Source organism: Seriola aureovittata, chromosome 18 (assembly GCF_021018895.1).
Source record: "Seriola aureovittata isolate HTS-2021-v1 ecotype China chromosome 18, ASM2101889v1, whole genome shotgun sequence".
NCBI classification, from domain to species: Eukaryota; Metazoa; Chordata; class Actinopteri; order Carangiformes; family Carangidae; genus Seriola; species Seriola aureovittata.
Window position 1 is genome coordinate 17,371,632 of NC_079381.1, and position 22,523 is coordinate 17,394,154.

Below are 22,523 nucleotides of genomic sequence, written 5' to 3' on the forward strand. Positions count from 1 at the left end.
CAAGGCCAGCTACTTGATCTGAATGGCAAAAGCTTTGACACCATAAGTGTGAAGTGTAAAGAAATAGTAGCCTACGACATTCTAGGAAATGTGTTCACTGCTTGCTGGCCTGGCAACACCACTCTGATATCCGTCCACTCAATATGAAACTACAGCCAGCAGCTGGTTAGCTTAGCTAACCTTAGCATAAAGACTAGAAACAGGGGGAAACAGCTAGCCTTGGTCCTGTCCAAAGGTAACAAAATCTTATTCTTATGTTAAGATTCAAACAATGGCGAGAAATTAAAAAAAAAAACACAACAGACTTAAGACTTACAGCTAGCCAATCTCACTCCAAAATATGACATTATGGACATCAAAAACCACATATTAAGCATTGCACTTATTTAACATGATCAAACAGTCAATCAAGAGGTTATGGATCATCTTCTTTGTTATCCAGCAGCAAAATGATCATTCTTCAGATGATTACATATCCATCTATGTATTTATAGATATGTAATTAACCATTTTTGCATCAGAAATAATGCCTAAGACCTCTCATACTTACATTAGATAAAGTATCAACAACAGAAAAACGAGAAAAGCTCCTCAGACATATTTTAGCATCTGGGATGTAATCCTTGGCCTATTAATATGGAATTCATTATGCACACAGGTGGATATAAAATATAAATTTCTATTTTAAAAGGTTTATTCATCATCCATATTCACAAGGAGCATTAACCTTAAGGGGAGCTTATTGAAGTGGTTCAGGCACCTGCAAACAGTTTTGTTTTTCTTCCTTTTCCTTTCATTCTCACTAAGCTAAAGGCTGTTACATTGAGCTAGGATACATATTAACTATTCACCTTAACAAATTCTTCTTCAAGACATTCAGATCAAATCTGCTTTTGTACTTGCTTTTAAGTCCTGAAGGGTTTGCCCATGGTTATTGAACAATGAAAGAAAATAACACCCTTGTACATGTCCTCAACTGAGGACAAAGAGCAAACTCTCCAGAAGTTCAGTAGGAAGAAGAGTAGAAGAACTGAACATGTCATCACATCAGAAATACTCTTCAACAAAAGACTGGTGAGAGTTGGTTTGTGGTTAAATATGCTAACTAACCTCATTTGCTGCTGTTTATTTCTGTCTGACAGGCAGAAAGAGATGCTGGGATACCTCCACACAATCTGTTGCCTGAGCTGATGCCCATGCTTCAATAACACAGCCACTGAGTTACTCGTACTACTAAAAGGTGAGTTAGTCATACCACTGTGTATTTAGTCTTTGTTAGTCATTCAGATTTTATTGCTACCATTAAGCTTAAAGCAATCAAGCCTTAAAACTAATGATCTTTAATGATCTACATGCTAACGAAGGGAAGGCGCTATAATGCTTATAATGACAATGGTTACATGTTCTGATGTTTAGCAAGTAATATTTACCTTGTTCTTCTTCAATATGTATGTTTTATATTGTTTTTCTGCATAGGGATTTAATGCACATTATGCATTGTTGCACCACCAGGAGGCAGAAACACACTGTCAAGCCTTCACAGTTTATACTGTATGAGATTATAAAGTTCTTGCTGCTAAATACTTTAACACATCTAGCAGAAAAAAACCCTTTTCTCTTTCTGTTACCATCACAAGTGTAAGTCCTCATAGACTGACTGGTGTTTTCTCACTGGTTTGTTTCACCAACTCATGAAGAAATATCAAATTCCTCTAAGTTTGTTAGGAATCTTTCAATAGTCACTTTTGTAGGTTGGTCTCCACAACAATGTTTCTTTGTAGGCAGAGAAAGTTAAATTTACATTTCTTATTGTGCTACAGACATCATTTGGCCAAGTTTAGTTCAGAGATCCAAATCAAAATCATAGATGAACATCCACATTCAATGTTATACGAGACGGGACACAGAGTGTAAATCTCAACATGTCAGGTTCAGTTTCTAGATGTTGTTATCCAGTATTCATCATGCTGTATATTTGATTTGACTAGACAGATAAGACGGACAGGATCATGAGGGCAAAATAATTCATCATCAGTGCTGATGATAACTGAATGAAAAGGAAACCAAAAATCTCTATTCATTATCCAGGAGGTCAGCAGGGCAAGACCTTCATCCTTATTGAGTTTGCTCCCTGATCCATTTTCTATTCGTGGGTATCAAAGTAGGACAAAGGAAAACCTGAATCATCTGTGTAATGTTCCTTCACCAAACATTTGCCCTTTTGTTTTGGGCTCATACACCGCAAATGAACAAGTCACATCCTCTCTGAGCCTCTACAGCACTGAGGGAGAAAAATAAACGTCCGTGACAGAAGAAATCTTTGCTATAACAGTTACCTATTCCAGTCACCGCTACCTGTCATCCCTCTAATGGTTTCTTGATCCCCCTGGTTTTGGGTGATATCTTCGCATGACAGCTGATGTCATGAGCTGGATGAATTTACAGAGGGATAATGATAGTTGCAGCACTCACATTGTATTTATCCACAGGGCACCTAAAATCTCTATGATTAAAATGTCCTCTTTCCCAAAATGGATTTAGTTTTAGTTTACAAGAAACAGATTATAACCATTCCCCCTTTGCCACATACTTCTGGTACTTATAACAATTAAACTCAACTGCAATTGTGTTAGAAGAAATGAAACTGTAGTTGTTAGATGTGAGCATCAGAAAAAACTTTTGTGAAATTTAAAATGCAGTGGTTTAAGACACATTCAAATCTGTTGAAAAAAATACAGATGCTGTATTATGTGTTATAAAAGTAGCAGTACATATGGAAGCAGAATGGCTCATGCCAGTGTTTGTGGTGTTTTGCATTATTATTTATTATTACAGAAGCCGTCATATTTCAATGTTACATCTGGTTGAGTTGTAACTAATTTAAAGTATTTTATATCCTGCAATTTGATACAATACATCATAATTTATAGGCTCTTTTTTTTTTAAACCTCAATCTGCAAAGTAAAAAGCAACTTTGTCAAATAATAAAGCAAATATTTCCCTCTAAAATGTGGTTAAGTAGAAGTATGAAGCAGCATAAGACAGAAATACATGTTTTTTCTCTGAATTAAGGTCCTGTTCAGTATTTTAGAGGGCTGTTGTGTTCTGCTGACCCCCAGTGGTAGTCATGCAAACTACAAAAACTGTACACAAACTGAACAGGGGAGGAAACGCACCTAAACAACCCCCCATGTTCACTTCCAGTGCTGACCTATGTGGTGCCCTGTGTGGTGCAGTATCTCCCTGTTTGGTAGTCACAGAACACTTGTTTGAGCCGCCAGCTTGCCGACATACCCGAGGAGAACAGATGGAACGATTAGCAATCAGTGTGAAAAACTGTACAGAATGAGCCCTGCGGTCACATCTACACTTCACCCAAGGTCTAACATCCACTACAGGTTTACTGATGCATTTCAAAATTACTCAAGGTTAATCAAGGTTTATGAAAGAGATTTTACTGCGTCTCCGTTCCAAATCAAACATCTACAACAGTTTGGCTGGTATCTGTTGTTCTTATCAGCCTCATTTCTAAGTCCTGCAGACACACCCCTCCTATAGAAACTCCAGCATTCCACAGCTGTCACTCTTTTGAAGACAGTCGGCCGCACAGGCCACCTGAAATTGGGTCAAAGATCCTGACACCTTCATTGTAAACAAAGCAGAGAATAGATGTCATCGCTGACTGGCAAAACCGTAGGTCAGTGTTCTTGCAAGGAAAAACATGCAGCCTTAAGTTCTGTTTGGTTCCAAAAATATTAATATCGTCATACCAAAATAATGTTGTGAGAAAGTGGTGAGAAACATGCTCTATCATTTCTTGACAGTGTTATCAGTGTATAACATTGTTTTGGGGACATTTCAATCCATTCTCCTCAAATTTAACTTCATATTGGCTTTGAAATGATCTTACTTTTGAGCAAAGCACTTCACAGTAACAGATGCCATGATGGATTGAAATTTATTAAAGTGGGCATATTGCAAGACACATGCAGCCATGTGTCCTTTTCATTGGATTCAAGCAGACCGTGACCCCAACAATTAGTAACGAGACTTTCAAAAGGGATTAAAAAAAACAAAACATCATTATTAATACATTCATCACTGAAACCCTGAAAAATAAAAGGAACAGCTAGCAGGTAAGCTAATGGGAAGAACAGAATGAACAGGATTGTCCAGTAACTTAAAGGAATAGTTTTGGGATATACGCTTATTCGCTTGCCCAGAGTTAAATGAGACGATCGATCACTCTCTCATGTCTGTACACACTAGTATGAAGCCACAGCCAGCAGATGGTTAGCATAGCATAGTGAAACAGCTAGCCTGGCTCTGTCCAAAGGTAAAAAAAAGGGGACAAAAATCTGCACCTCTTAAGACGTAACATCTTGTTTCTAAATCTTCATATAATTAGCTAAAGTTAACCCAGTTCCTCAGACAGACACACCATTGAACTTTAGCAGAAAGGCCGCTTTCCACATTTTAAAGAATAACATTTAAAACAGTGTTATCTTCAAGGACAAAGTCAGATACAAGATGAGTCCCTTGTGCCTGGAAGATTAAATCACATTATGTCAGAGGACGGCACTGTATTATGTTCACACTCTCACACTGGAATTTGTTGGCTTACACTGCTGGCTCTAAGCTGGTAATACGGCACCATAGCAACAACAGCAACACAATAAAACTATAACCAAAGTACAGTCACCTGGAAAGGTGTTTGTACTTTACATAATCATTACTTAATGTGAACATTTCTTGCCCATTTGTTTGTGTAGTGATATTGTAAATAATGCATGTATTCTATTAAAATCATGAGGTTGACACTGATCATGTGGAGCGTGGGTTACAGTGGAGCTCATGGAGCATTCTGGAGAATCTGAGACTGTGGAGGAGTCCAAGTCAGCACTGGTCTTGTGAACTGGCGCTCATTGGATTGTGATGAGATCAAAACAGACTGTGGTCATGTTGAGTGGCATTTCTTAGAAAACGGCAAGTGGCACTGAGTAACTTTCCTTATGAAACACTGCGTGATGATGTGGGTCTCATTGCAGTACATTACAGCTGTGACATTTTCTGCTGAATTGTTTGAGAAAATAATTTAAATGGACAGCACATGTACAGTAGAGATATTTATTCATATTAACAGCAGGAGCAGACTTCACTGACTTTCTCCTAACTCTGCTAATTCTACATTTAGATACAGACATACAGATACACTTTACCAGTGAAAGGCTGGCAGTTTGGAAAGTGTCTCATACAGTGGAGCACTTTCACCTCAGTCGAGCCTCCACACACAGGCTCGGCTGTTCTGCCTCTGTAGCTCGGAGGCTGACCGGCTCCAAATATACAGATCAAAAAAGCCTGCAGCACAAGTTCTCCTTGTCCTCAACCAACCCAAGAGTCCAGAACTGCAACCTTTAATAATATAGGAGACTCTTCTTGGCTCTTCTTGCATTGCTAATGTTTACAAGTAACAATATTCTGTGTGAGCTTACATGGAGACGTTGCTGTGCACAGAGGAATAGGTGATCATGACTCTTGATTTTGTGATTAAGATTTTGAAGTATCAATACTGTGTATTTGTGACAAAACACTGAAGCAAAAGTAGCAGTAAACAAAGTAGAAATTATATGACACAAGACTACAGTATACTGTACTGCTGGTACTTTTTTTTTTTGCTATTTCTATACATTCAATGATTTATTTACGCAATAAGAGTTCCCTAAAGAGAACATGGAGTATCTTCGAACAGTCCCTTTCCTCTCATTTTTAGCATCTAAGTGTCTCCCATGCAGACCAAAAACATGATCAACTCTTATCACCGGCTACCAGCTGGTGTCACAGCTTTTTTCCAACATAGCAACAATTTATTTGGTGCTGTGCAGTCAGCAGCACTCAGTGAAAGGCTACATGTGCCTGTTGCTCTCCAGTATTGGAAAAAAAAGCATCCTTGCCAGCCCAACACTCTTCTCCAATTGGTGTTTATTATAAATCCTGGAAGGCATCATCTTTGCTCTGCACTTTTCGACAAGGCTGCCCTTTAAGAGAAGCGGTACAAACTGTGCTCCCGCTTGATCTAACGCAGCCAGAGACACAGTTTATCCACAAATGCCCCCCTTAGAGCACGCCTCAGTCCTGTCCAGCAGAGGCACCTCCTGTAGCACACTGCCGTCACTGTGAGACAAAAGGCAGCCGCTGTCACATGACGGGCAAAATCCCTCATATCTAAACAATCCCCAGACTTGTGGACGCACACGTACTTATACACACTCCTCATACTGTATTTGTGTGAGGTGGCTCTGTTGAGTCTGGTGTTAACGTTGTGTGTGTTGCTCTGGTATCCATCATGCTGAGCTTCTCTGTCCCGTTCCTTGGTTCTTCCCTCCGTCTTCCCCTCCGCCCACACAATCTGCACCTACGACTGACAGAGAAGCAAAAATCATCACATAGAGGTCCCACATACCTCTCATTTATATACCGCAGAAATAGCAAAACCACAGTTGTTCAATAATCACGCAGCATCCATTTTAAAGGAATAGTTCCACAGTTTGGGAAAAACGTTTGTTCATTGTCTTGTAGAAAGTTAGATAACTTTACGTCCATGCGCTAAATATGAAGCTACAGCCAGCAGCCAGATAGCTTAGCTTAGCATAAAGATTAGAGGCAGGGGAAAGCAGCTAGCTTTGCGTGCGCCGCTAACAATGGGAGGAAGATTAAGATCACAGTGCTGGGAAAACAGATTTTAAAACCTGAAGCTTATATCAAATTCACTTTTGAATTCTGGCTCAGTGGTGGATTAATTCAGCAGCTATGGCGCCATGTTTTGTTCACAAACTTCACTACAAAACACACCTCTGATTATGCATAGCAACGCTAAGGTGGCCAAGGCTCATGGGTATTGTAGTATTCACCTCTGACCCTCTGTTAAACCACAGTTTGTAATTTTTACACTTCAATTTTGTATGGATTAAACAAACCAGATGTAATGTGTTATTATTTACTTCAGCACAGAGCTAGGCTAGCTTTTTCTCTCTGTGTCTAATCTTAATGCTAAGCTATGCTAACTGTCTCCTAGCTCCAGCTACCTTACCGTTCAGACATGTGAGTGGTCTTGATCTTCTCTCACTCTGGGCAAGAGCATGAACAAATATAGTTCCCAAAATGTCAGACTGTTCCTCTTAGTTCATTTTCCACACACACACACACACACACACACACACACACACACACACACACACACACACACACACACACACACACACACACACACACACACACACACACACACAAAGCCTTACTGTGAACAGATGCAAATGAATACAATGAGCAGAATGAGGAAAACAAGTCCTGCAATGACACAGGCAATGATGATTTGTCGTTTCTCGCCGATCCGCCAGTCCAAGTCCACATATTCACACCTGGGGCCAACGAAACCACCCTGACACCTGAGACAAGGAAGGAAAAAAATTACTTTAATGGCTTTCATTTTCACATGATTTCATGACAGCTTTCCTCACAAACATCTGTTTTCTTCTCTAAATTCGTCAGAATGTACTGTACCATTCAAACCCAGTGCAGGAACATACAACAACAAACAAGAAACAGTTTCGCTCTCATCCTATCTGTAATGAGATCATCTTACTCCTTCTTTGTTGTTTCTCCTTCCTGTCCTTTTTTACCAAGTTATATCTAACTCTGTACAGTTCTCAGTCATCATCTCCATTTTTTTGCAGTGGACGTTTCTCACCTGCAAGACGGTGCCTTCTGTTCTTTAACGTAACGGCACTCTCCGTGGACACAGTAGTGAACTAGTTCCTCGGGACATTTTGAGAAATGGCCATTCCACTGTCCCGTATCTGTTGTGTCTGCTGGAGAAATTAACCGGCACATTTTAAAATTTGTTTGAGATGAGTGCAGCACTTCAGTTACGTTACTTCAATTAAGGTTCACAGTATATGAAAGGATACAAAAGTTTCGGTATCCCATTGCAAATTACATGATGATTTTTGAAGTGTAAATACAGACATTTGAAATTAGCCTGTCGTCAAACGTGTTACTGTCCAGACTAACAGGGGAATCAGTTAGTCTGGACATCTTCAAGCACCTCTGAGGCTCACAAATTAACACGTCCACTCCCGGCCAAGAAATAGTCCACAACATAAGCCCTTGTAAAACTGCACCTTTGCTGTTAGGTGGATGTTAGGTGGAGGCTAGCTGTTTCCCCTGTTTTCAATCTTTATAAGCTAAGCTAATCACGCCACGGATGCTTTCTTATCTGATTGCCATTTAAAAAATTAAACAACTTTCGGATCTGATACCATTATGATTAAGGTTTGATCAGGTTGGTTTAAGTTAGGAAATCCTGACCATGAATTCCTGTTAAAAGTCACATAGTAAACATTACAGTTGCTAGACAGCTTACTTGAACATAAGCATATGTTGTTTTTGAGCATTTACTGAAACAAGTGATGAATAATGTATTTCTTGGCACAATCTCCATTTAGTGTAATGACATCTCAACTAACTTTTGGCAATAAACAAAAAGGGAATTTCCAAAAATGTTGATCTATTTCTTTAACTGTGTCATGTTTGTCAGCGTGCTTCTCGAACTTGCACCCTCCCCTCCTGGCATGGCCTGATATTATAAATAGAAACTTCGCAATACGATCCCGAGAGGAAGCCTGATCATTCAGTGCCAGAAAAAGCCTGGTGACATCAAGGTCTAATTAATCACACTTTTCAATTAATATAATTCTTCACTAAATGAAACACATAATACAGTTGAGATATAATTAAAATTTCCATTCTCCTAGTCTGTGTCCCCTTTCCTTTCTTCCCTAGCCTACTCACAAACACACACTAAAACACACCCCGCAGCTGCTAGTGGGCCATAATGCTGAACTTCTGACCACCAGTTGCATATAGTGCTTCTCATGCCACAGGACGCCGCTATCTTTACAACCCATTCCCAGGAGATTATCTTTTCAAACGAGCTCGTAAAGCAATACTGCTGTTCAGGTGACATCAATGAGAGCGCTTCAGTTGTTAGTTGAAACATGATATTCGGCTTGCTGCCGCGGCCTCGGTGCTGAAAAGAAAAATATCCAGTTACAAAGTTAAAGGGATAGCTTGGGAAACGCATATGTTTAAAATGCTTTATTGATGAGTTAATCTAGATGAGTACATCAATCAATCAAAATGTTGAGTAATTTGATAAGGAGGTTCCTTTATGGTGAAAAATATTTGTTTGCACCAGTTGTAAATAGTTTTCACTTCAACAACCGAGTCATTATTATGACTGGGAAGGTTTTAAAGCCCATATCCGACTTGGCACTAAAAAGTATGGAAGAGCCAGCACACACTGTTGTTAAAGGTAACTGAACGCTGCAATTATACAGTTCAATTTGCACTCCTGTGTAGTACCTAGCCATTAATAGTGTTTTTTTTTAGAAAACAGTTAGTTTGCCAGGTGGTCTTTGAGGAAATGTAGCTAATGTTTGTGTCTTTCTGTTAAGTTTTATTGATGTTTATCTATTATGAAAGCTGAAATCTCCAGTAATGAATAAGTATCAGTATCACAAGAAGACTAAAAAGCTGCCATTTTGAGTTGTCTGGTGACACCAATGCTCATAAGTCGTAAACATCATTATTTCCCCCCTGCATGATGCGAACGAGGCATTCAACTGTCAGTAGTTACAACAAATACCCAGCACAGTCAAACCTAGCCTAGCTCTAACAATGTTCCACAATGACAAAAATAAAACTTTTAGGAAACCCTGAAATATCTCATTATAAGTATTTAAACACTTTACTCTTTACTTAGTTGAAGCACCTTTAGCAGCAACAGCCTCTGCACACCTTGATTTGAGGATTTTCTGCCATTCTTCTCTGCAGGAAGATGGGTATTGTTGGCGGACAGCCATTTTTAAGGTTTTTCCAGGGATGTTAGATTGGGTTCAAGTCAAAGTCTGTGGCTGTGTGCTTAGGGACCAGGTTTCATTACTTTCTGTACTTAGCTCTGTTCATCTTCTAAATCCTTTTGGGCAGGTGATGAGTGGTGCCTGGTTTCTTCCAGACATGACACTTAAAATTGAGGCCAAACTGTTCAAACTTGGTTCCATCAGAGCAGAGAATCTTGTTTCTCATATCTGAGAGTGCTTTAGATGGATTTTCAAAAACTACACTGATGGATCCTTCTGGTTTCTCCCATCTCCACACAGGATCTCTGGTCAGCCAGACTGACCATTGGGTATCTGGTCACCACCAAGGCCCTTCTCCCCTGATTGCTCTGTTTGGCCGGGCAGCCAGCTCTAGGAAGAATCCTGTTTGTTCCAAATTTCTTCCATGTAAGAATTATGGAGGCCACTGTGCTTCTGGGAACCTTCACTGCAGCAGAAATGTTTCTTTAGCCTTCTTCAGATCTGTGCCTCGACACAATCCTGTCTGTGCTCTGCAGGCAGTTCCTATGACCTCATGGCTCGGTTTTTGCTCTGATCTACATTGTCAGCTGTGAGACCTTATATGGACAGGAATGTCCCTTTCCAAATCATGTCCAATTAATTGAAACCCTAACAACAGGTGGACTACAGCGAAGATGTAGAAACATCTTTAAGATGTTTAAGAGAAATGGGAGGCAAATGAACTAAATTTCAAGTGTATAGCAAAGTTTTCAATACTTATATCAAAAATTCTGTTTTCACTTTGTAATTATAGGGTATTGAGTGTAGATTGATGATAAGGCTGCAATTAAATACAATTTGCAAAAAGTGAAGGGGTCGAAGTACTTTCTGAATTTACGGTGTAAGAGCTTGTGATGCTACATTGACTTGACTTGTTTGCATAGTTCATTGCTCTTGATCAGACAGCACTACAGATACTTCCAAGCAACCAATTCACACATTACTAAAGTCTTTGCTAGCTAACAAGCAGATTTAAAAGTCACTGGTTTGAAACTAACTTGTAGTTACTAAGAACTTTGGAAGGATTTGTTCAAACTTAGTGATGGATTTATGATAAGCTGGTGGGACTCAGTTCTGGTCTCTGGCCAGCCTGGAATATGACTCCTCCACAATTACCTGCCTCTACCTCTGTATTTTTCTCATTTTCTTTCCTGTGAGGTGTGTCTGTGCACAGGTGTGTTTGCATGTTTATATCCACAACCGTGCTTTACCCATTCTTCTATTAAACCTCCACCTTAAACCCTCAAAGCAGCCAACCATTTATGACACCATGAAGGAACCGCCCCTCACTTCCTGTCCATATCTACCTGTGCAATTGTCTCTGTTGCCATGGCGATGACAGTGGGACACAGTTCGATTGGCAGACTCCTCAGTGGCATTCCCTTGTGCCAGGCAGTGTTTGCATAAGGCCAGAGCTGCAGCCACAAATACAAAAGCACAAAAGCCCATCACACACAAACAGACCACCACAACAAACAGATATGTGCACAATGCTCGAGCATTTTAATCAATTTGTGACCTACTATGTAGGAGCTATGTAAGAGATAATGGGGAAAAAAACATGATCACAATATGAGTTATTGGTGCTGGTGAGTCATGATGGCACTGAGCCTTATAATTCTCCTGTTCACACCCACTTCTGTCTCAGTAAACCCATTTCAGTGCAACACACACCTCTACCACTCTAAACACAAACCATACTGACTGCTCTGGTCACTCTCAAAGCACTTTAATTACACAAGAGTTTAACCACCATTGCATAAACCTTTATATACATATATGAGGATATTTCCCAAATGACATATTTCATTCCACATTAACAAAGCCTGTTTTGACAATGATTAGTAATCACAACAGATATATTGCTGGTGTGTGGACTCTTCATTCAATCATTAACCGACACTTAAGTCTTCTGTAGCAGTTGAGCACCCGCTTCAAACCTGATGTGGCTGCATTACACATCAGGTGTAAAGTGAGCCAGCTATCAAAACGATATAGGATTAACCAATCTAATGATGTGTTTCTGTGTTTCCCTAGAGAAGTAAACTGTCACTAGGAACATGTGTAAAAATTTATCACATGTAATTATGGGTAAACAACACTTTGCGTCTGTCTTGAGGCCCTAACCCTAATATGATAATATCTACATTATTATACTGTAAACAAGCCCTCTGCTTATTGGGGAAGGTGAACACTGATTCAAGTAAAAGGATAAAACAACAGTAAACCTTACCTGTTAGTATGCCCACATAGAGTCTGTACACCTTGGCCATCTCCTCACTTCATATAAGTGCTCATGTGCACATGAAAGTTCAGTGTCATTGGCGAGTAGAAGTCAAACTGGATCAGTCCTTTCTCAGAGGTCAATGACCTTTGAAAAAAGTGTGGACAAGCTGTGAAAGTTTCCCAGTGGTGGGTCGTATTGTGGTCCTTCATTGATGGCAGTTAAGCTCATAGTCAGACAGGAGAGCTTGAGGCTATAACCAAAGCACACATACAGCCCAAGGTTGCTCCCTGGACTGTGACTGGACTGCAACTACAGTGTGTATGAGAATAGAAAAGGGGGTGGCACCGAAACCCAACTCTGCTCTCTGCTCCCCGCCCACACCTTTAAAGGAGACTACCACTCCATTCAAGCTGCTCAAGTTGTTTCCTCGTCAAAGAACAACTGCACCTTTATACCTGACTTTCCTTTTCTTAATGAAGTGACAGGAGGATCAGTCATTGACAACAAACAGCAACCTGTTTAACAGCAAAGCATTTAAGAAGACATACTTTCCACTGCATTGTCTTACAGAGGAACAGACTGAACTGAGTTTTACAGGTCCCTGCACCAACAGAAAGTAGATAAATCTAGGAGACACTGAGTAACACTGCTGCAGCATCTGGACTTGTTGTTGGTCTGGACTGACTCCTGCAGAGTAGGATTCAACTGGAAGAAACTACTAATGTTTCCATTTCATGACACCTTATACTTCTGTTTCAATACATTGCAGAGAGAAATATTTTTCCTTTATTCCACTACTTTTATCTGACAGCTGTAGTTGTCTACAGACAAAACATATGATGCATTGTTACTGCATTGCTGATGACACATGAATGCATCAGTGATAATAACCTTATACCATAATATTTAATAGCGTAACACTCACATGGGCCTTTTTTTGAAACTGGATACTCTAACTGTTGATACTTTAAATACATTTTGTTGATACTACTTAAATACTTGTACCCAAGTAACATTTTCAATGCAGAGCTTGAACTTCCATTCCATAATCGAGTATTTCCACTCTGGGATATTGTTAATTTTACTGAACATGAAGTGTATCTTCCACCACTGGTTATGCCGCCTTGGAAAAACTGAATGCTGATATTTTTAGTCTCTAAACATGACCAGCAGATGGCATAAGTTGACATGTCACCTCATGAATTAAATAAATACTTTCAACATGTCTTCCAACACCTAGAATTGCACCCTTAGTTTGTATGACAGCCTTTCCTAACCTTTGATTTTTACAACACCTCTGTATTGCCACCTAAAATGACAACAGCTAAAGTTATAGTTAAGTTTATAATTAAGCCTCCTTTCTGATGCCTTTCATGTGATTTAAATCTACATACAAGAAACAGACAACCCATTTGGCAAAGGAATATAAAATATCAGGAAGAACATAACAGAACTTGTTATAATAATGTTATTTAAGATACATTTCATATTTCAGATGTTAAATTTTTTGCACCCATTCCATTTTAAAATCGCAACATAAACATTATTTTATTCTCAAGTGTCCAAAAGGAGGAGCATCTCATCCTCTCAGTGTGGTATAAGCTATAGTCAAACAAAGGTTGTTGTGTGAGGAAGCATTAAAATGGGAAGACTATTGAGACTCGTCCAGAAGTGTACTGAGAGGAAAAGGAAGTGACAAAGTGGAGAGCCATCTCATGACTGGCTAGACCTCTGTTATGCTGATTTAGATGTTTTCTTTCTGGGGGAATCGATATCTTTATATATGTATAGAACAAGATCAGTTATAGTATACGAATACATAAAATAAACATGTGCCGATTTAAATGACTAAGCACACAAACAAAAAAAAAAAGGGGGCAACATGATTCATATAATCCAATTTCGATACTATGATGTTTCATCGTCTATTTCTAATCCATCATAGCCTTGATGTTAAGGTAAAGGTATTAATACGTCCAAAAAGCTTTAAAAAGCTCAAAGGCTGATTGAAGTGTAACTCTGTGTTGAGTGTCTTTGCAGTTTTGGACAGGAAGAGCCAGTTTCCTCTCTCTGGCTGAGCTCCTAACTTAGACTGAACATCAGGAAGCTCTGACGCCGTGAGATTCCAGGGTGTAATTTAGAGCCTGGCTATAAACATCCGCTTTGTATAAGCCATAGATAATCACTATATGACTCTGCAACTGCCCACTGTGTAAAGTAGTGATCACCCTTATACAGCACTAGATTTCAAAAGGTATTCAAAATAAAGACTAACATGAAGTGCAGAATGACTTTTAATGTGTTAAAAAAATTTAATCGATATACAATAAAACAAGACACTTATTTGAAAACAAATGTTCATTTTGAATGTTTTTTTTTTCAAAATCATCACATAAAAATCATATAAAAATGTCTAAAAAAACAAAACATTCTTTTCTTCTGTGGGTAAGATGCCACATGTGTCCACCTCTTCTTCCTCTGCAGAAAGTGCAAAACTTTTTATTCTTCATTTGAAATTCAGCAACACAGGTAACAGGTGTTTACTTACAAATTTAGTGGACCCTGACCTTCACACTACAGCACAGGAGCGTGGTTCTCTGAAGGGGTTGCTGCCTGTGGGGACTCCGACCAGAAGGGCGTCTTTGCCTGCGTTCTGCAGACAGTACTGCTGGAGCTCTGCAGCTGCCTGAGACACCTGGGTTCACAAACACAGATGTTTGTTTATGTGGTATCACTTTCTGATAAGTCACTCTTTGTGAAGGGTTTATATGCATTTATTAATGGATTTATAGATTTGGACCAAAGTCCCTATATAATCAGCCTTTTAACATGTACATCTGCCAACTTGATGGATTACAATAAGATTTTTTTTAATCAATGATTTTTAAAAATGTATTTATGAATGCAGACAACATAAAGCATTCTATTGATGACTTGTTAACATTAACAACAGCAAACAAGATGTTATTAGAAAGTGAGAAACCTGTGAGACTTTATTAATTACTTATTAACAATTATAAATGTAGACATGGTGACTTATTTTACAATTTATTAATGACTCACTAATGCTTTTCACAACCTGGTGACAAAGTAATTCTTATTAATGGCTTAGTAAGTGCTTTACTCTTGCTCATACAAAATGAATATTTTCTATAAAATAGAAGCAAAACATCATAATGTAATGTGTTACACCTAATACAGTGGGGCAGTACTCATATTTAGTCATGTAAAAAAAATTAAATAAATCAAGAAAAAAAGGTTAGTAAACCCAAAAACTGTAACACTCTTTAAAGATATCATCTTCTGTTTAATTTCTTTTGCTTTACCTTGATGCGCTCCACGCTGGCCTCAAGCTTCAGTTGTTCTACCAGCCGTCGCATGTTGGATAAATTAGAATTAGAGGTCATGTTGTTGGAAATTGTTTTGGAGAGAAGAATTCCTTGATAACAAAAAAAAGTCCCTTCAGTCTTTCAACACAGCCGTTGACTCCACTAATAGGCAGCAAAAGCTCAACAAGAAGGGAGTGGCCGGGTTTCTTTCCAAATGACCTGAGTCCTTTCTCTTGTAGAGACAAGGAAGCGCACTGACCTCCACACTTTAAAACTGTTTTAGTTGTTTTTTTAAATGTGAAATGAAACTGTAAGCTGCATTCAGATATATTTGACTTCCTACAATAATTCAGACACATTGGTTTTCTATAAATTTGCGGTCATTTTACTTTAGAACTTGTTTATCATTGCACATTAAACTCTTGTATACTTATACTTCACCAGGGCCGCGGGAAGATGTTTTAAATTGGGGGTGCTGTATTGAGAGGAGCATTTTAGCCCAACCTATACAATACAACCCATACAAATACAACATAGGCCTACAATAATACACACACACCAAAAAAATAGCAGCAGTAACAACAGCAGCAGCCAGGTCTATAAAAAAGGACTCTAATGCTATGGTACAATAATAGCTCACAACAATGCCAAACAACACATGTCCAAAAGCACATTGCGCACGTCACACAAGAACATATTCAAATACGCACATTTTTTCAACAAAGGTATATCAGTGTGATGTTCAAAGTAATTGACAGATGAATATTAAACTGCTCGGCGGCAGCTTAAACCAAACAATTTACCTTGAGCTGCAGACAATGTGGTCCAGTAGTTATAATAATCCAAATGTGGCCTTCCACTCAGATGTTGTGGAAAGTCTCTCATCAGGGCATGGATGTCCAATGAGTTAAAAATGTCAGTGTGGACATGCATCAGGTAGGAGGTAATTTGTCTCTCCTGGGTATTATAATACATCCAAGCTCCTGGGTCATGGTGTTGCGTAGCCATGTTTTCACTCGACGCAAGGCGGAGAAGTCCCGCTCGGGTGATGAGGCCACATAACTATGAGTTTTTCATCTACTGTAAACAGAGCTCTTGTTTGTGGATGGAGGTTAAATACACATGTTTCTTCAACTTGAACTGTGACACGAGACTCTCTGGGGAGCTGGAGGTCAGGACGGCCTGGGCCCTGCTCCACAGGAAGGTGAAGCGGCACCGATTCAACAGGTTTCCCTCTGTTTCCCTCATTGTGACTTTATCCTGCGATTAGCTATCAATGCTGCAGCAGCCGGAAGTTAGATTTACGAACCCTACTATATAGAGTAAACATGACCCTCCCTACACTGCCTCTGATTGGCTAATGATTGTTGCCTTCGCTGGTTGGATTGGTTGGGTTTAGGCATGAGGAGTGAGAATGGTTAAGGTAAAGGTAAGAAGTCATTCTGGGGCAGAGTAAGACCGGTCATGTGAACACTGTAAGATCATATCATCCCGCCACTAGGGGTGCTGCAGTTTCCGCGGCCATGTTCTTCACAGTTTTAGCATCAAATAAATGTTACATGGAAAAAGTACAACTCTACAGTACATCTCAAGTGAGTGTGGTTTTACTTTTGGTTTGAGCCACCAAATTATTTTTTATGAAAATGGCAGAAGAGTATGATTATTTTATCTATTGCATTTAGTCATTTTGATTATCTTTTTTCTGTAAGTGCTGCTTATCCATAATTGTTTTTGATTCATATATTTATTTCATTTATAATGTTTATTAATTTTTTTCCTCCTAAATATTGTTCTTGTATGTCATTATTTTAATTCACAAGTTTATTTTATTTATTAATTTGGTTGTTTTCCTTTTTCCCTATGTTGTAGTTGTTTTGTTAATTTTTGTTTGTTTAGTAATTCATTCATTTATTTTTTCCTTTTCTAGCTTTTTCTATAATATTGTTCTTATAATTAATAGGCTATTTTAATTCATTCGTTAATTTTATTTACTGAGTATTTATTTTTCTTTTCTTTTTTGATTTTCTATAGCTGTGGTTCTATATATTTTAATTTCAATCAATATTTTATTTATTTTTTTCTTTTTCCATAAATATAAATGTTAAGGTTTCTTCCTCTTAGATAATTGACAATTTGCTTGTATGTTTTAAGATACAAAGCCTGAAATGTTTGTTGTGTTATTTATTTATTTTTAAACGCACATAACAAAACAAAAAACAAAACTACGCATGCGTGAGTGTGTGCTGCCTGAAAGTGCTGCGAGATGTCGTGCTGCTGCTGCTGCTGCCGCTTCCGCTCTTGGATGTATGATTATAAGCAGCAGCTTTCCACTCCTGAAACCCACGTGGTTAACGAACCACAACACCGTCCTCTCGTGTTCTCATTGGCCCACAGGTGATTATCGGGATTGGTTGTAAGTAGCTTTTACTGAAAGGTAAAAGTTAGAGGAACCTTCTTCATTCAAAGAATTACCACTTCTACTGAAGAACAGCGTCGAGGTGTTGAAACTAAACGGGGGGGAAATGAGCTTAAACTACAGTTAGAGCTGTCAAACCTCCCGGATTCTTTAACTTGAAGTCTGAGTCTGTCTGTCTGAGGGGTGAGCAAACATGGTAGAGGTATTTGCCGGGCGGACACTCCTGAATAAAGACGGGGATTTCGTCGACTCCGAAGAGGCGTTGAGGAATAAAGTGGTGGGGATCTACTTTTCTGCAGGATGGTGTCCGCCTTGTCGGGACTTCACACCCATCCTGTGTGATTTCTACACGGATCTGGTTGAAGAGAGTGACCCTCCTGCTCAGTTTGAAATAGTTTTTGTCTCTTCTGACAAGTCGAGCGAGGATATGGTTGAATATTATCATGATATGCACGGAGACTGGCTTGCTCTGCCCTGGACGGATGACTACAAACAGTTAGTATTAAAATTTGATGAAAAGTCAATGGAGTTTTGGTTATTTAATTTAGAGAGTTTCCCTTTGCTCTCTCACTTTCTCTTCAATACTCTTCACAGAGATTTTGAGCTCGACATATGTCAAAAATATAATTAGCTGCAATTAGTTGTGCTTTATTTGTCTTATATCTCATTAGGATTTAACACTATTGTCTATACAGCTTATAAGGCTGTGCTCCAGCTTATGTAAAATGCTTATGTGGGTCACCCTCTTAGGGATTAGGTTTAAACAGCTGAGTCTGAATGTGACTTTAAGACTGGTCTATTCAATGTTAATCTTGTGCTTTATTTGATTTCAATTTATATATTCTTTCTATACATATATACATTTTTGTTATTGAGTGTCCAGGTCCCAGGTTGGATTGAATATTTGCTTTTTGTTTGTTTTTTTTTTTATTTGTGAATATTTGGACAAATATGTGACAAATAATTGTATGTTGTTTATTAGAGAATCTAATCATAATTCAATCTGTATGTGTGTGTACAGTAGCAAATGCTTATCCTCTTATGTAGATCAAGCATCAGTGGTGGAAGAAAGTACTACATTTTCTTAAGTAGACAAAGGATTACCACAATAAAAGTCCTGCATTCAATCAGGTAGAAGTATAAACTTGATGTGTCAAATGTGCTTGAAGTATCAAAAGCACATATTATGAAGGCAATATTGACCCCTGTCAGTGTTATGTCATTGAGTATTATAATCTCAGATAGCGCGCTAACTAATGATTATTTTCATTATTAATTAATCTGCTGCTTATTTTCTTGATTAATCGCTTAATTAGAAAGCAATCTCAAAAATTGCAGAGTCACAGTGTTCCAGAGTACAAATTGATGTCTTTTGGCATTTATGCTTGAAAAATAAGTGAAACCATTGAATAACAGTAAATCACAGTATATAAAATATGAAATTTCAGAGCCATAGTTATCAGATAAATGTAGTTGATTTAAAAAAAAAAAAAAAAAATACAGTACTTCATAACCCTCAAGCAGAAATGCCAAATATTTGTTGGTTTCAGCTTCTCCACTTTGGAGCTTTTGCTGCTTTTCTTTGTAATTTTTGATTGTACACTGAATATGTTTGGGTTGTCGACTGTAACAGTTTGAAGATGTCGCCTTAGCTCTTGGAAATCGATGGGTATTTTTTATATTTTCAGACATTTTATATTCAGAACATTAATTTTTGTAACATTCCAATACTGTTATATTTACTTATACTATAAAAGTAAAGTCCACTATGTAAGTATAAGTGGCCACTGTTAGAGTTATTCTAGGCTGAGGCTGAGCAGAATCTACCAACTCTCCATCTCTCAGATAAATGTGGTGGAGTAAAAAATTACAATCTTTTCCTCTTAAATGTAGAATTGAAGTATAAAGGTTGTGTTAAATAGAAATGCTAAAGTCCCTCAGATTTGTGTACAAGTACTGTACTTGAGTAAATGTACTTCACTGTCAGGTCTAGTTTCACAGAGTAGCAGCAGCAGAGCAGTCGTTGATTCCAGGCGTCTTTTTTCATAATAATGTGTGTCCTTGTCTCTCTTCTCCGCCTCTCAGTGAGTTGAAGCAACGCTACAAGATCACAGCGGTGCCCAAACTGGTGATCGTGAAGGAGAACGGTGACGTGATCACAGACAAGGGCAGGAAGCAGATCAGAGACCGAGGCCTGGCCTGCTTCAGGTCCTGGTTGGACGCTGCAGAGATATTTCAGAACTTTAAGGGTTAGAAAACAACGACAAGGAAAAGGTCAGCCCATGTTTTCACGTGGGCTAAAGGAACCACAGAGAGCGCTGAGCAAAACCAAAGTAAAGTCCTTCTACATTCACTTTAATAGCAGTAACACGGTAAAATCCTTCAAACTAAACAATCTGAGAAAGAAAAATCTGACTTTGGTTCAGCTTCTTACAAGTCATGCCTTGATGAGGGTTTTCTTTTACTAACCATCCTATGCATTTAAGACAAATCTCAGGCTTGTCTGTTGTGGTTCACGTGTTAAAAAGGCTCCGCTTTAAAGGAACTGTGTTTAGTTGAAATAATACAAGCCAGCTACTGTAGCTTTGCAGTTTATTTAAAAGTATATTGGCTTATGTTCCCTATAAGCTAGTGCACTAATTAAACATACAGCTTTCTTACCTATATTAAATACATACCTTCTTTCCAGAGAGCTTGCCTTTCTATATATTTCCAAAAGTTTGACTTGTAGTTCTACTTTGAGCTGCCTGTATATTTTTATATTTTGTTTTTTATGAGTTGCTAAGACTGGTTATTATTAAAATATATATATATATTCAGTGAGTTTTGGATTTAGATTTATTTTTCATTGTCTCTTTCATATAACATTTCTGTCATAGTGTCAAGGAGCATAAACATATAAACAAAATAATTCCCTTTTGCCTCATTAAGGTGCAGAAAGCCCACAGGGCTTTGTTTCCAACATGCTAGCACATTCACATCCTTTGGCCCTAATTGCCTTTTTCCCTTGTGTACGCTGACACTGCTGTTATCCCTTTGTACATAAAAACACGCGTGATGACATTGTGATGAGTCTGCACAGGCCTGTCTCTCCATGCCTGTCTGCTTTGCAATATTAAATACTGCAAGTCTTCAAAGAACATGTCACACCAGGTAATGCCCCGGGGCTTCGCTCAGGAATACATCCAGCCGGGGATGGTGGTTCTCCTCAGGTAGATTCGGGTGTGTTTATGCCGTCCTCCATCACAGGCATGTCTCAGAGGGCTGCACAGAGAAAGAGCTTTCTCACATCTCATGACATACCACTGAATAAAATGATGCAACTCCTCAAGGTGAAAGCGAGAGATGGAAAATGAAGCACAAGAGTCCAAGTGGCATTTTAGGAAGAGACACAACAAACCTGCAGAAATCTGCTGCACCTTTTTAAATGAATGTTTATCATCTAGTAGAAATTGAGCTTTATTGAGCCAGTTTGCATCATTATCCCTCTGCTGTGCCTGTCAGACTTGTGGAAGTTGCAGTTTAGTAATCTTCCATCTGAGGTCACTATATCGTCACATATGAAAATATGGTGTTAATTCTTATTTTACTTACATTTAGGACAGTTCATCCCACTACTCACATGCGCCACTTGATAGTGTGAGTATTGTCAGCAAATATCACCAGCAGAGTGATCAATATAAGGGAATATCATTTACAATTTAATCTAGAGATTTGTGATAGTGTGGATTATCATCTTAACGCTCAATTAAAAGTCCCATTCTACTAAAGGCTTTATTGTTAGTACACTTGGATGTTGGAGTTTCACTGTGCAGAATGATATGTGTGCAGTGTGATGCTAGGAGACTGTTCACATTCAGTTGTTTTTGTTTTAAATTCACCTGTGTGTGTGGGTGTTGGAAAGTCAATCTAACGATCACGAATAGCTGTAAAACAACAAAAATGTTGACAAAGAGACAAAAAATAACCGCACACAGACACAAACTGTTTGCAGTTGAAACAGACACAGAACGGCCTGAAAGTCTCTTGGTTTGGCTGCCAGTTGCTTCTATGAGTCAAAGAGGCAAACAAATACTACAAGGAGAAGAAAACTAAACAGACATCAAATAACCATAAAGAGACACAAAATGACCCCAAAGACCAAAAACAACATTCAAACAACCGCAGACTACACAAAAGGTTTGTAGCTGGAAGAGCTGAGAAGCAACCAGCACCACTCTGTCAGGCTTGAGTCTATGTAGGGGTGGGGGCCTGTTGCATGTCGGTGTCCGGGTGGGGGGCCAAAGCTTCACTATCTGTCAATGTGTAAATCTGAGTTTAACATGTGCGTACTAAATTATTTTGGGGCATCACAACTAGTGTGGAAGCCAGTCATGGTGCGAGGTACAGCTGAAACCTTCAGTGCACCAACACTGAGAATTGACTTTTCAGTCAGCTCAGAAACATGGGCTAGAAAGACCAATATTTTGATGCTAATACCTCTGAAGGCTTGTTTTATTTTTGGTTGAATTTTGAAAGCATGACTTTTACTTGTACCAGTATTACAGCTACTTTTATTTGTCTGATTGAAAACGTGCTCTGGCGTCACACACTTT

General features: G+C 38.7%; 3 protein-coding genes across 4 annotated transcripts; 1 reads left to right on the top strand and 2 right to left on the bottom strand.

The window, feature by feature from the left end:
* Positions 1–5,113: 5,113 nt before the first annotated feature.
* btc (betacellulin, epidermal growth factor family member) lies at positions 5,114–12,493 on the bottom strand. Of its 2 annotated transcripts, none has more exons than XM_056402701.1 (5): positions 12,190–12,493; positions 11,264–11,371; positions 7,745–7,862; positions 7,296–7,442; positions 5,114–6,418 (listed from the first exon to the last, which is right to left on the bottom strand). In XM_056402701.1, exons 1-5 carry the CDS (start codon positions 12,227–12,229, stop codon positions 6,271–6,273), a joined length of 561 nt encoding a protein of 186 aa, XP_056258676.1. In that variant the 5' UTR covers positions 12,230–12,493; the 3' UTR covers positions 5,114–6,270. The 2 variants fall into 2 exon arrangements, with proteins under 2 accessions (XP_056258676.1, XP_056258675.1); XM_056402700.1 differs by having other exon boundaries at positions 7,745–7,865; positions 12,190–12,492.
* A 1,966-nt stretch (positions 12,494–14,459) lies between these two features.
* Positions 14,460–15,690, bottom strand: gng10 (guanine nucleotide binding protein (G protein), gamma 10). Its single transcript, XM_056403782.1, has 3 exons — positions 15,510–15,690; positions 14,751–14,878; positions 14,460–14,661 (listed from the first exon to the last, which is right to left on the bottom strand). Exons 1-2 carry the CDS (start codon positions 15,588–15,590, stop codon positions 14,753–14,755), a joined length of 207 nt encoding a protein of 68 aa, XP_056259757.1. The 5' UTR covers positions 15,591–15,690; the 3' UTR covers positions 14,460–14,661; positions 14,751–14,752.
* A 2,082-nt stretch (positions 15,691–17,772) lies between these two features.
* On the top strand, positions 17,773–20,747 carry nxnl2 (nucleoredoxin like 2). The gene is made up of 2 exons (XM_056402756.1): positions 17,773–18,423; positions 20,014–20,747. Exons 1-2 carry the CDS (start codon positions 18,122–18,124, stop codon positions 20,180–20,182), a joined length of 471 nt encoding a protein of 156 aa, XP_056258731.1. The 5' UTR covers positions 17,773–18,121; the 3' UTR covers positions 20,183–20,747.
* The last annotated feature ends 1,776 nt before the right edge of the window (positions 20,748–22,523 follow it).

Coding starts and splice junctions, on each gene's coding strand:
- nxnl2 (XM_056402756.1), top strand. CDS start 18,122: ATGGTAGAGGTATTTGCCGGGCGGACACTCCTGAATAAAGACGGGGAT. Junction 18,424..20,013: donor TGGACGGATGACTACAAACA/GTTAGTATTAAA, acceptor TCCGCCTCTCAG/TGAGTTGAAGCAACGCTACA.
- gng10 (XM_056403782.1), bottom strand. CDS start 15,590: ATGACCTCTAATTCTAATTTATCCAACATGCGACGGCTGGTAGAACAA. Junction 14,879..15,509: donor CCAGCGTGGAGCGCATCAAG/GTAAAGCAAAAG, acceptor TTGTGAACCCAG/GTGTCTCAGGCAGCTGCAGA.
- btc (XM_056402700.1), bottom strand. CDS start 12,229: ATGGCCAAGGTGTACAGACTCTATGTGGGCATACTAACAG. Junction 7,443..7,744: donor CAGAAGGCACCGTCTTGCAG/GTGAGAAACGTC, acceptor TCCTTGTCTCAG/GTGTCAGGGTGGTTTCGTTG. Junction 6,419..7,295: donor TTCATTTGCATCTGTTCACA/GTAAGGCTTTGT, acceptor CTTCTCTGTCAG/TCGTAGGTGCAGATTGTGTG.